This window comes from Bombina bombina, chromosome 9, assembly GCF_027579735.1.
Source record: "Bombina bombina isolate aBomBom1 chromosome 9, aBomBom1.pri, whole genome shotgun sequence".
Taxonomy (NCBI): Eukaryota; Metazoa; Chordata; class Amphibia; order Anura; family Bombinatoridae; genus Bombina; species Bombina bombina.
The window spans coordinates 30106734-30121733 of record NC_069507.1 but is presented as its reverse complement, the minus strand read 5'-3'; the positions used below and the strand labels follow the sequence as shown (position 1 = coordinate 30121733).

The window sequence follows — 15000 nt, the reverse complement described above, 5'->3', positions numbered from 1 at the left end:
TATTTTGTGATTGAGACAGAGGGGTTGGTTTATCATAGTGCGAGCGGACATGATACAATGTAGCGTATTATGACAGCATATGCTGTCGGCATTTATCATTGCACCAGCAGTTCTTGTGAACTGCTGGAGCAATGCCGCCCCCTGCAGATTTGCGCCAGCAGGGGGTGTCAATGATCGGGTTGATTTCTGTCCGTGGCCTCAGAGCAGGCAGGCAAGTTATGGAGCAGTGGTCTTTAGACCGCTGCTTCATAACATCTGTTTCCATATGGAGCTTGATAAATCGACCCCAGAGCATACTATTTTAAAAAAACATTTCCAATTTACTTATATTATCAAATTTGCTTCGCTCCCATGATAATTTGTGTTGAAGGGATACCTAGGTAGTCATCTGTAGCACTACATGGCAGGAAATAGCGCTGCCATCTAGTGCTCTAGCACATGGATACCATTCTTGCTAAACTCCTGCCATCTAGTGCTCTAGCACATGGATAACATTCTTGCTAAACTCCTGCCATTTAGTGCTCTAGCACATGGATAACATTCTTGCTAAACTCCTGCCATCTAGTGCTCTAGCACATGGATAACATTCTTGCTAAACTCCTGCCATCTAGTGCTCTAGCACATGGATAACATTCTTGCTAAACTCCTGCCATCTAGTGCTCTAGCACATGGATAACATTCTTGCTAAACTCCTGCCATCTAGTGCTCTAGCACATGGATAACATGCTTGCTAAACTCCTGCCATCTAGTGCTCTAGCACATGGATAACATTCTTGCCAAACTCCTGCCATCTAGTGCTCTAGCACATGGATAACATTCTTGCCAAACTCCTGCCATCTAGTGCTCTAGCACATGGATAACATTCTTGGTAAACTCCTGCCATCTAGTACTCTAGCACATGGATAACATTCTTGCTAAACTCCTGCCATCTAGTGCTCTAGCACATGGATAACATTCTTGCCAAACTCCTGCCATCTAGTGCTCTAGCACATGGATAACATTCTTGCTAAACTCCTGCCATCTAGTGCTCTAGCACATGGATAACATTCTTGCTAAACTCCTGCCATCTAGTGCTCTAGCACATGGATAACATTCTTGCTAAACTCCTGCCATCTAGTGCTCTAGCACATGGATAACATTCTTGCTAAACTCCTGCCATCTAGTGCTCTAGCACATGGATAACATTCTTGCTAAACTCCTGCCATTAAATTAAAGATTTACCCCCTCAAAAGAACAGTGCAAGTGGGCGGTGAGAAGGTAAGACAAGTAAACGATTAGCAGATTAAACCCCTAGGCCTCTATTTAACAAAGTCTGGCAGACCTGATCCGACAGTGCGGATCAGGTCTGCCAGACCTCGCTGAATATGGAGAGCAATACGCTCGCCGTATTCAGCATTGCACCAGCAGCTCACAAGAGCTGCTGGTGCAACGCCGCCCCCTGCAGATTCGCAGCCAATCGGCCACTCGCAGGGCATGTTAATCAACACGATCGTATTCGATTGGGTTGATTTCTGGTGGTCGCTGTCTGCCTCCTCAGAGCAGATGGACGGGTTATGGAGCAGCGGTCTTTAGAGCCTGAAGGCTCGCCAGAAACACGGGGCTTCAAGCTCCATATGGAGCTTGATAAGTAGCCCCCATGGTGTCTATATATGTTTACATATGTGTTTATATGTGTATATACTGTATGTCTGTAAATACATATATACACATATAAATACATATGTATAGGTGTGTGTGTATATATATATATATATAATATATATATATATAAATATATATATATATATATATATATAGTAGCAAAAAGAAAAAACTTGCACTCACTGGATCTTTTTCAAAAATCAGATTTATTGTGATAAATGTGTAACGTTTCGGAAAGTTTACATCCCCTTTGAGGTCTGAGGAAGGGGATGTAAAATTCCCGAAACGTTACACATTTATCACAGTAAATCTGATTTTTGAAAAAGATCCAGTGAGTGCAAGTTTTTCTTTTTGCTACTATGTATTTCACTAGCACCCTGGCAGATGAAGGAAGGTGAGCGTGCACATCGTTGCTATGATATATATATATATATATATATATATACACACACACATCTTTAGACATGTATATGTATGTATCTCTTTGATAAAGCCCTTTGCCTGGCTTTTTTTTCATATCTTTGAGCCCTTATAACTTGTTGTGTGCAATATTATTTTAAAATATTTTTTATTAGTGTTATTGTACTTTGTAATGCATTTTTGATTTGTTTTGTGCAATTTTTTTGTTTTGGAAAACAGTTAACCAGAGCTCTGGGGACGCGGTTAAAGGGACACTATACCCAAACATTTTCTTTCATGGTTAAGGTAGAGAATACAATTTTAAACAACATTCCAATTTACTTCTATTACCTAATTTGCTTCATTCTTTAGATATACTTTAATGAAGAAATAGCAATGCACTCAGTGAACCAATCACAGGAGGCATCTATGTGCAGCTACCAATCAGCAGCTAATAAGCATATCTAGATATGCTTTTCAGCAAAGAATATCAAGAGAATGAAGGAAAATAGATAATAGAAGTAAATTAGAAAGTTGTTTATAATTGTATGCTCTTTCTAAATCATGAAAGAAAAATTTTGGGTTTCATGTCCCTTTAAATATTCTAGCGTAAATTGCAATTGTTTTGAAGCAATCACATTTATTTTCAACTCAAAATACCAGTGGTAAACCCGACCAGCTGAAACATCCGTGATAAACCCCTTTTCATTTGGGTGTAACTGTTAGCGCTCCACTCATAATCTTTCCCAATATGTGTCCTGTTTGTTTGGGGTTTTTTTTCATTTATTGTTCTTCACAGGCAAATAAAATACTGGGCTGTCCCATTAAATACTGGACACCTGGAAGCCCTATTCACAATGTGTTTTCCCTGCTCAGGTGACGCTAATTCATTCCAGAGTGGCACTAGCAGATGTTGAACTGCAACCCAGTGTCCGACAAGCCGTTAAAGATATCCTCTTGAAAAAAGGGGTCAGGCTGATTTTGGGTACGTATTTCTGTTTGACCCTTGTAATAAAACTATACATTTATGTACATTACATAAATGAAGCTAAACTACAACGTGTGCTCATCACTGTACACCTGATATGTATTCAGATGTTGTCCCTAAAACGTTTCTCTGCCAGCTGTAAATGATGCAGCTAGTACTTTATTGTCTTATTCCCCAGTATCTTCCCCTATAGTTACCAACAATACATTTTATTTGTCAAAAGTACACTGAATTTCATAAAACACCTATTTTATGCACAAATATAATCAATAAGAACTACATTTAGATCACATTCTGTTTTTTAACAAGGCAGGAAGGGTTCTGCTTTACAGATGGCTGCCTAAAGGATTTTTCTTTAGCACCATGCAGCACTCAGTGTTTCCTCTAAAGCTACATTTTGTGAGCGGCCCAGCAGTGAAACAGTTAATTTGTGAACTGCTGCAGTTAGTAAAGACTACACAATGCAGACTGCAAGGTATGGTTCCCTTATTAACTGCTTCACTGCTGGGTCGCTCACAAAATGTGACCTTAGAGGGAACACTGCAACTGTAAATAAGGCCTATTGAAATAATCTGTTGCAAAAGTTACTTTACAGGGCTCAGGAGGATCCTTTTAGTAAAAAAATACTTTGCAATGCTGTGAATGAACTCCAGAGAATTCCTCTAGAAAATAAAACAGGTTGTAAATGTTTGGGGGGTTTTTTGTAGAAAGAAAAGGCTGTTTCATCTTTCTAATAAAAAGGTGGTTTGCTCTCAAAAAACACTTATATTCAATAAATATGGATTTTACAAGCTAGACAAAAAGGTTTTGTTATACTTTGCATTTAAACTGCCTATAATATGTCTTATGCATAAGATTAATGCTTATAAAACTATAATGGTCTAGATTATGAGTGAAGCGCTATTTTAACGTGCACCCGGTAAGGGGCAAATGTGCCAGTTTACAGGCGCACGTCATATAACCAGCCTTTAAAATTTCCCCCAAAATAAAGTGTAAAGTTAATTTCTAAAAAAAAAATATGAGCATCTTTATTATTATTCTTTTAATAACTGCACAAAGCAATTATAAGGGGTTAAAGGGAGTGGGTGTGGGATGTTATAAAAAAAAAAGGTCTATAGGTACTGTGTATTATACTGTAAATATATATGTATATGAATATACATATATATATGTGTTTAATGTGTGTGTACATATATATTTATGTGTTTATATGTGCATGTACATATATGTTTATATGTGTTTATATGTGCATGTACATATATGTTTATATGTGTTTATATGTGCATGTACATATGTTTATATGTGTTTATATGTGCATGTACACATATAAACACATAAATATATGTATATTCATATACATATATATTTTAAATTTGCTTCCCAATGCTGCTCGACTTACCCCCTAGACTGATCTAGGTTATTTACCATGTCTGACGGCATCAGAATAAGGCTCCAATTGTGAGCGCAATGCTTCCAAGCAATGCGAGAGTGAGGTCGGGTTTGCATTGCGCCTCACTTGTAATACTAGGAAATAGGTAGGTTCTGGAGGGATTGGTGGCTACTCACATATGCCTCTTGTCATTGGCTCACCATATACTATTGCAGTTGAACTAATGTGATTTCTTTATATATAATTACACAGGTCAAAGAGTTTCCAACCTGGACAAGGTGGTTTTAAATGTGACTCAGGAAAATATAGAACTGGTTTTGGACAAGGATCCTGAAATAGTGTCAGCTAATCTGATCCTCTGCTGCACAGGGCTGAAGATCAATTCATCCAGCTACATCAGCACTTTTGGTAAGGGCACATGTGGAGGGAAGCCGTTCCGTAAAGGCATACCTAGGTATTCTGGGTGTAGCTATTAATGAGCTCTCACATGCCAGCAACTGACCATATCCATACTGAGCAAAGCTGTGGCAGTTTTTTTTAAAGGCACTTGTGCTCAGGTAACAATAGTATAAAATCTTTTTATGTTTCCCTTTTTCCTTACAAAGTTGAATATTAAAGTGTCAGTAAACTTTAAAAATAATGTTATATAATTCTGCACATAGTGCAGAATTATATAACGTTATATTAGCCAAACATTCATTTCTAAAACCTAATATTCCCTATTAGCAGGTCTGTGAAACAGCGCTTTTTTTTTTTTTTTTTAAATAATAGGGAATATTAGGTCTTAGAAATGTTTGGGTAATATAATGTTATATAATTTTGCACTATGTGCAGAATTATATAACATTATTTTTAAGGTTTACTGTCCCTTTAATTGCATCAATGAAACTGAGTCATGAGACACCTAGTGGTAGTTTATGTATAATGCACTGAAGGCTTTATCAATGATTTATAGTATAGCGACTTTAGTCTTGTTTTATAACTGGGCGTTTAACTTTATATTATGAAATGTTTTTAACTGTAAATTTCCAATTATATGGTTTATACTCAAAGCCAGGATCATTTTGACCACATTTTAATTAATCAGATTTTGCTTTTCAAAAGCTTGTTACGTTTGGTTACATTTCTTATAGGCACTGCAAGTAGAAGCGCATTGTCAGATATACTGTATACAAAATATTTGCTTATAAGTGAGTCTTAGGAGCCGAGTTATCAACAGTCTGTCTGACATGATCCGCTCAACGTACGCTGTCGGCATTTAACATTGCACAAGCAGTTCTGGTGACCTGCTTGTGCAATGCCGCCCCCTGCAGTTTCGCGGCCAATAGGCCGCTAGCAGGGAGTGTCAATCAACCGGATCGTACGCAGTCGGGTGGATTGATGAACACAGCCTCAGATCCAGTGGACCAGTTAAGGAGCAGCGGTCCTAAGACCGCTGCTTCATAACAGATGTTTCCGGCGAGCCTGAAGGCTTGCGCGGAAACAGGGGCCCTTAATAAATCGGCCGCTTATGCTCAATATTAAAAACTCCCTGTGTAGGTTTTTCAATTAACCAATAATAACAAATCTTTTTTTTTTTGTTTGTTTAAATAATCTTTATTGAGGTTTAGTTATTGGCATACAAACAATGAATTGTATGATTTTTGTGATAAGTGAACCATAGTTTTGTTTTGATTTTCATGTCACTTTAAACATGATGTAATATAGGTGCAGACTGGTATCTCCTATGTGGTTATAACTAGACACTGTTACAATATTGTGTTATTCAGGCGAGTGTGTTGCAAGTGATGAGAGTCTGAAGGTTAACGAGTATTTACAAGTGGAAGGTTATCCAAATGTTTACGCCGTTGGTGACTGCGCAGATTTGAGAGAACTCAAGATGGCTTTTCATGCCAGCAACCACGGAAAGCTGGCTGTGACTAATATCCTCAACAGTCTGACAGAAAAGCCACTTAAAGCATACAAACCAGGTACCAATGAGATTTTACCGTTTGGTTACACAGCATGAATTTGTTAATAGAAAGCGTAAAATGCACAAGTCTCTCTCTGTCACGTTCTCATGCGATTTTCCTGGGTTCACAAATTCATAGCACATATGGGATCAAAGAACATCTAAGTGTAAGATAGCAGGGCCTATTATCACAGTTTATGTTGTGTGCTTTGCATTGGGGTTATAGTCCATCTATTTTACATATACCTGTTTTGAAGGGGTTAATAAGTAATTTCTCAGGTTTAAGAAATGTATTTGAAGCACATATGGCATAACATTGGTGGCTTTGGACAACAAGTTGCTCAGTGCCTAGGGCAGCGCAAAAACCTAAATGTGTATCTGTAACCAGGGCCGGATTTACCATTAGGCAGAATAGGCATGTGCCTACAGGCACCTTCCATAGAGGGCGCCTGTCTCTTTGCTCCATATACCTTTTCTGCACACCTATGCGGCTCTCCCCTCACTCACCGTAGTAGATAACTTTGCCCTAGACCAAGATGGCCGCCATGCTGGCCAGTCCGGTCCGTTTCTCCAGTGAATGCGGACAGAGTAGACAGAGCGGCCTGAGACTAAGTGTATGGGGGTTGGCTCTTTTATGGGGAGTGACAGTGAGTGACTATTTGTGCGCTATTACAGAGCGCTCTGAGTGCACGGTGGGCATGTATCAGCTGCAGCAGCTGCGCTATCAAAATGACAGATTGTACAGTCAGAGGGCGGCCTTTCCTATAAAATACCATAGGTATAAATATTATTGCTAAAATGCAAAATGCCAGGGCTGTTGCACAGGATAAACACACTTTAAAAAAAACAACTGACCCTTGGTTGATTGTGCACATTGCAGGCTTGGTCAACAAAGTTTCTAAATAAAGCCCCCGTCTAGACAACCTGAACTTTTCTTGTATAAATATACAAGAAACTATACATCTGGTACATTTACACCCTTAGCTGAGACACACAATAGACTATATTATTTGTGCAAAGAAATTACTATTAAAGGGACACTAAAGACCTCTTGATTTTGTGAATTTTTTTTACTTCTCCTATGGCCTGGGTTTTCTTCCAAGTTATTTAAAGAAATAGCTGGTTTCAGTGATGTATTTAGGTTTTGTGCTGTCCTAGGCGCTGAAAATTCTGCTGCCCCCCCCCCCAAGCTTTTACGCCTTTTTTTCCATAATATTTTATGGTCAGGGAGTAATGTGAATTTTTTTTTATGGCATTTCCAAAATAAATGTTCACACACACAGTCACATACACATAAACTGTATATACATATGCACATACGGACATATACAAACAAACACACACACATCTATCTGTTGCTGCAATATACATAACCCCCCCCCCACACACACAGTCACATAAACTGTATATACATATGCACATACAGACATATACAAACAAACACACACACATCTATCTGTTGCTGCAATATACATAACCCCCCCCCACACACACACACACAGTCACATAAACTGTATATACATATGCACATACAGACATATACAAACAAACACATCTATCTGTTGCTGCAATATACATAACCCCCCCCCCACACACACACACACACACAGTCACATAAACTGTATATACATATGCACATACAGACATATACAAACAAACACACACACATCTATCTGTTGCTGCAATATACATAACCCCCCCACACACACACACACAGTCACATAAACTGTATATACATATGCACATACAGACATATACAAACAAACACACACACATCTATCTGTTGCTGCAATATACATACCCCCCCCCCACACACACACACACAGTCACATAAACTGTATATACATATGCACATACAGACATATACAAACAAACACACACACATCTATCTGTTGCTGCAATATACATAACACCCCCCCCCCACACACACACACACACAGATTTCTTGAAACAATACTTTCCCAAGCACAATACTAAGTGCTGAGAGCCAACATAACTAAAGGTTAGCTAGATGAATAACGGAACATTTCAGAGCTACCTCTAAACTGTAAGCTCCATAGACAGTCTCTTATTTCCCCTTAGAATGTAAGCTCTTTGGGCAAAATCTCCCAATATTTGCCTGTATAATACTTCTAAAATAACTGTTTGTTTCTTACAAATATAGCCACAAAAATCTCCCAATCTGCTGCCCTAGGCAAGTGCCTCATTTGCCTAGGCCAAAATACACCCCTGGCCGGTTTATACACTTTGAAGTGTTTTAAAGCAAACCTAAGTTACAGAATGTTTAATATCCATTTAAGTAATATTTGTCAAAACAAAAATACAATGGCAAAACTATTTCTAAAAAAAAAGAATTTGTATTTTACTAATAAAGTTACATTTTGTTGAATATATGATAGTAATGATTCATTGTAAAATCCTGTCACCTCTGTAGGATCAGTGTCTATGCTGTTGTCAATGGGACGAAACGACGGTGTCGGCCAAGTGAACGGATGTCATGTGGGTCGTTTCTTTGTAACCATGGTTAAAAGCAAAAACATATTTGTTCAGAATAGCTGGAAGGATATGGGACAGCAAATGCCCAAATAAACAAGGAAAGAGGGGACAGGCTTCCTCAAAAATACAATCTTCCCACATTCTTCTAAGCGTCATAATGAAAACATAAGAATGTGAAGTTTCTTCTAGCAGCTAAATAGTAATGCTGCAGTACCAGTAGCTCCAATTCAAAGCATAGCTCCATTCACAAAATGATAGGAATCAATGACATATAAGTAAAACGTCCAATTTATTAGTAACAGTTAAAACACAGTTCAGCAGATCTCACTGAGCCCAGCCGCATCATCTAACGCATTTCGATGGCGCTTTGTCAAAGATAATGGTTACCATTCTGAAAGCCTTCAACATTTAAACCTCCCTCGTCCGTTCATTCCGATGCCCACCGGAAGTGACTTGTCTATGTATAATAAAGACATAATTACCAGATCACACGTAAACAACAATACCTCAACATAAAAGATGTAGACTTCTACCCAGCACACCTGGTCTTCTACCCAACGTATCTGAAACCAGCATGGAGTTCTCCAAATCTGCACCAAGTTGCATCACTCAGGTTATACCTACGGTTACACATCCAGTATTTGTATTACAGCTACTAATCTGTACATCTGAGTCATAATCTTGATCCATGTAAAGTACGCTACAGGGACAGTAAAAAAAGCCTACAATTTAAAAAATAAACTTTGCAATGTACTTCTCTTGCTATCTTATGTTGAAACTTTCTATGAGAGCATACTGAGGTACTCTCAGGAGCGTGCACATAATTTGAGCTCTATATGGTACTTGTGTTTGCAACAATGTTATAACAGAAAAAGGGTTGTTGCCATATTGGTCCCACAGAGAACATTCCTCTAGTAGATTGTGATACCTTTTTAATGGGCCAACAAAATCGTTTGTGCTTTTTTTTCTTCATAAGTTTTCAAGACCTCTCAGGTCTCTTCTTCAGATGTTGGTCTTTATCTGAAGAAGAGACCTCTGAGGTCTCTAAAGCTTATGGGAAACAACAATGTTATAACAATACACTGTATGTATAAAAACGTTATACATACAGTGCTCATGCCACGTGCACACATCTGTGCCTACCTTTGTGTGCGGTCATGGAAAAGAGCATAGGACACTAGGAAAAACAAATTTGACAAAAGTGTATGTGAAATTTTTGTTGTTCCTTTTTTTACTATTGCTTTATGCATATTTAAATGCCAATATTTACATACTCTGTTATATGTAAGACATTGCTTATTGTTTGTATTATATGCAATTCAGATACCATGGTCTTTTAATGTTTTGTAATAATAAACTGAAAGTTTTTTTGGATAATGTAAACTCTTTGAATAATAAATACATATTGTAAAGATATAACATATTATTATACTTATATTTAAATTGATCTGGATATCTGGGCAAATCCGGATATTTTGTGTTGCACTTTAACACTAATAAAATCTGGTGCCAAAAATTAGTAAAATGCTACTGTCTGCAGCCATTTGTTTCTGAAACCAATGCAAATTCATTCACACGTCTACTATCAACCTTATTCATGATTTAATTTTACTTACTGGTGGTAGTTTAAATGCAAAACTGAAAATAGTATTAATATTATTAATATTTTTATCAAACATTGTTTTGGAAATATGAGTAGAAATAGTCAGCTTTGGTGACGCATTTAGGTTTTGTGCTGCCGTAGGAGCATTACTAAGTTACTAACATTTACCTGACAATGATTGTTGGTTTCTTGCTCAGAAACTGCAGTGCTTGCAGCTCCAAAGTGGGGCTTTAACTATGTGTTTAACTAGACATCCCAACTGTCCCTATTAAAGATCTTACAAAATCTCAAAGACAAGCATTAAGAGAACTTACCAGTAATTCTGATATCATCATAAAACAATCCAATAAGGGCGGAAATGTAGTATTTATGGACCATGATTTCTATATTAGACAGGTAAAACAACTGTTGGATGATCCATTACAGTATGTAATAGTAACTCAACAGACTTTTCAAAAGTATTGTGATGAGCTTGGTTTTATGTTGACTGATGCAAGGATGTCTGGTTAAAAATCTAAAAAAGAATTTGACTTTATGTTCAATTCATTCCCTGTTATTCCAATGTTTTATTGAATTCCAAAACTGCACACAAATTTAAAACAACCTACCTGTAGGCCCATAGTCTCGGGAATGGGGAGCCCAACTGTAGACACTTTTTTTTAAACCATTTTTACCTACTTTGAGTTCTTATGTGCAGAACACGAATGATGTCCTGCGCAGACTTAATGTAAAGATCAGTGATAAGATCCTCTTTGTAGCTTTAGATGTAGAATGTATCTACTCCTCAATTCCACATGAAGTAGGTCTGGCAGCTGCCAGATACTTCTTGGAATGGAGAGGACCTGAATTTCAGCAACATACTGAGCTGGTATTGAAACTCCTTAACTTTATTTTAATAAAATAACATATTTTCATTTGATGGAAGATTCTATCAGCAAATTAGGGGCACCGCCATGGGTACCACATGTGCACCCACCTATGCTTGTTTACATCTTGGCCACTGGGAACTACGAGATGTGTTTCGTGGTATGTCAGAGTGGGTGGACACACATGTGGTCCTATGGCTGCGCTACGTGGATGACATCCTCATTTTATGGGATGGCAGTGTAGAAGAAGTGGAGGTCTTTGTGGCAGAATTAAATAAGAATCCCTATAACATTTTTTTGACTCACCAAGTAAGTAAAGAATCAATAACATTTTTAGATTTAAAAATTCAAAAATATAATGGAGCAATACATACTGAAGTATACCTTAAAGACAATGCCACTATTAGTTTACTCCATGCCACGAGCCACCATCCAAATAAATTAAAGGATGACATTCCAGTGGGAAAGTTTCTACATCTTAAACAAAACTGTTCCACTGAAGCCGCCTTTGAAAGACAAGTAGGCAAGCTAAAATCTCTAAGATTTAGAGAAAGGGGATACTCAAATAGAAGTATAAAAAAGGCCTGGGTGAGAGCGCGTACTACAAATAGACAAAATATGCTTTATGGTGCGAAATGCAAAGAAAAGAATGAAGCAAAAATGGCGCATCTAATAACCTCTTATAATTGTCATTGGGGTAAAATACAGCACATAATGCGAACACATTGGACCATTGTGCACACTGATAAAGTGTTTAGTCAGTTCCTCTTCCCTAACCCTTTGTTAACTGCAAAAAGAGCAGTAAGCCTCAGGGATAGCCTAGTACATTCTGAATTTAAAAGAAGAATGTCCCACGAAAATCAGCTTAGTAGCCATTATTGATGTCGCGAATAGTTCGCCGGCGAATAGTTCCCGGCAAACATATGCGATGTTCGATCTGCCCCCTATTCATCATCATTGAGTAATACTTTGACCATGTACCTCACAGTCAGCAGGCACATTCCAGCCAATCAGCAGCAGACCCTCCCTCCCAGACCCTCCTACCTCCTGGACAGCATCCATTTTAGACTCATTCGGAAGCTGCATTCTTAGGGAGAGGAGGGACAGTGTAGCTGCTGCTGATTGAATAGGGAAATTGATAGCTAGGCTAGTGTATTCAGTGTCCACTACAGTCCTGAAGGACTCATCTGATCTCTGCTGTAAGGACAGCACCCCAAAAAGCCCTTTTTAGGGCTAGAACATCAGTCGTTTTTTTTTTTCCTGTGTAATCTAATTGCAGTTGCCTGCCTGCGTGTGTGTCAGGCTCACAGCGTATACTGTGCCCACTTGCCCAGTGGCACCACTCATATCTTGTTTAATAGTAGTGTAAGTGTACATTTAAAAAAAAAAAAAAAACTTTTTTGACTGTGAAACATCAGTCTGCTTTTTTGTGTTAGGCTCACAGCGTATACTGTGCCCACTTGCCCAGTGCCACCACTCATATCTTGTTTAATAGTAGTGTAAGTGTACATTTAAAAAAAAAAAACTTTTTTGACTGTGAAACATCAGTCTGCTCTTTTGTGTTAGGCTCACAGCGTATACTGTGCCCACTTGCCCAGTGCCACCACTCATATCTTGTTTAATAGTAGTGTAAGTGTACATTTAAAAAAAAAAACTTTTTGGACTGTGAAACATCAGTCTGCTTTTTTGTGTCAGGCTCACAGCGTCATATCTTGTTTAATAGTAGTGTAAGTGTACATTAAAAAAAAAAAAAAAACTTTTTGGACTGTGAAACATCAGTCTGCTTTTTTGTGTCAGGCTCACAGCGTATACTGTGCCCACTTGCCCAGTGCCACCACTCATATCTTGTTTAATAGTAGTGTAAGTGTACATTAAAAAAAAAAAAAAAAAACTTTTTGGACTGTGAAACATCAGTCTGCTTTTTTGTGTCAGGCTCACAGCGTATACTGTGCCCACTTGCCCAGTGCCACCACTCATATCTTGTTTAATAGTAGTGTAAGTGTACATTAAAAAAAAAAAAAAACTTTTTGGACTGTGAAACATCAGTCTGCTTTTTTGTGTCAGGCTCACAGTGTATACTGTGCCCACTTGCCCAGTGCCACCCCTCATATCTTGTTTAATAGTAGTGTAAGTGTACATTTAAAAAAAAAAAACCTTTTTGGACTGTGAAACATCAGTCTGTTTTTTGTGTCAGGCTCAACTATGTAATTTTCCGTGGGAGTTTTGCCATGGATCCCCCTCCGGCATGCCACAGTCCAGGTGTTAGTCCCCTTGAAACAACTTTTCCATCACTAATGTGGCCAGAAAGCGTCCCTGTGGGTTTTAAAATTCGCCTGTCAATGGCGGTTCGCCCAGTTCGTCCATTCGCAAACTTTTGCGGAAGCTCGCGTTCACGAACACAAAATGTTATGTTCGCAACATCACTAGTAGCCATTAACAGAGAGTAGGGTGTCACCCATGTGGCAAGTGTGCCTATTGCAGTAGTATACAGTAAAACAAAACTTTGGCACTAATCCACATAAAATGTTTAAATTAGACAATGGATAACTTGCAACACATCAGGGCTCATTTATTTATTGTATTGCTCTTGCCCCAGATATTATGTTGGTAAAACTGGGAGGGAACTCAAAGATAGAGCTAAAGAGCATAGAAAAGACATCAAGCAATAAGATACAGATAGTCCATATTTAAATTTAATTTTATATTCATATGATATTAACTGTACTTTCAAATCACATTGGAGGTCATACTATTAGTTCCCAACACACATACATATGTATTATTAGCCGTTTAAGAGACCATTAGATTGTACAAACCAAGTACACATCAATACAATCAACTTAGATTTTAGCGCTGGTGATTTTCTTCTTTACACTCACATATATATATGTCTGTATTGTGTGTGCATGTTTGTGTGTATATACTCTCTCTCTCTCCCTATATATATATATATATATATATATATATATATATATATATAATATATATATATAATATATATATATATATATATATATATATATATAATATATATATATATATATACACAGGGCCGGTGCTAGACTATTTTGCGCCCTAGGCAAAACCAGCTACTTGCCCCCCCCCCCCCACACACACACACACACAAAAAAAAACCTCCCCTGCATATGAAAAGACCCAATATACAAACAGAAGCAGTCTGAAGTCTGTATACATTAGTATACATCTAAAACTTTGGGGCTTGGTTAGGAGCCTGAAAATCGGGACACTGTTATTTAAAAATAAGCAAAACTACACATTTTTACAAAAACATATCAAGATGGGCAATATAAATGGATCATCTACAAAACATTTATGCAAAGAAAAATCTAGAGTACAAAAATTTAAATCACATACAACACTGGTGAGTGAGATGTTTTTAATCACCAGATACACTGCGTAACCACAGGCACCACAAGCCTAGCCTCACTGCTTATTACCTCAGCTGAGCTCGCTGCTTCCCTCTAAGATCCCTCTCACTCTTCCTGCGCACGCAGCTGCTGCTGGGAATCTGGGTGGGAGGAAGCAAGCGATGAGTGTCAGAAAGTGCAGAGAGGGAGATTGCAGCATCATCATCTGAGGCCCACCCCAGCCCTGTTAATTATTCATCCCACCCCCTGACCCCGGCCGGATCAGTCACTCACCAGT

General features: G+C 38.1%; 1 protein-coding gene across 1 annotated transcript in view; it reads left to right on the top strand.

Annotated features, from left to right (window-relative positions):
- Positions 1–10390, top strand: part of AIFM2 (apoptosis inducing factor mitochondria associated 2) — a 48802-nt gene extending 38412 nt beyond the window's left edge. The window contains 4 exon segments of the mRNA XM_053692021.1: positions 2917–3025; positions 4671–4826; positions 6188–6388; positions 8804–10390. Coding sequence (XP_053547996.1) covers positions 2917–3025; positions 4671–4826; positions 6188–6388; positions 8804–8958 — 621 coding nt within the window. The 3' untranslated portion in view covers positions 8959–10390.
- The last annotated feature ends 4610 nt before the right edge of the window (positions 10391–15000 follow it).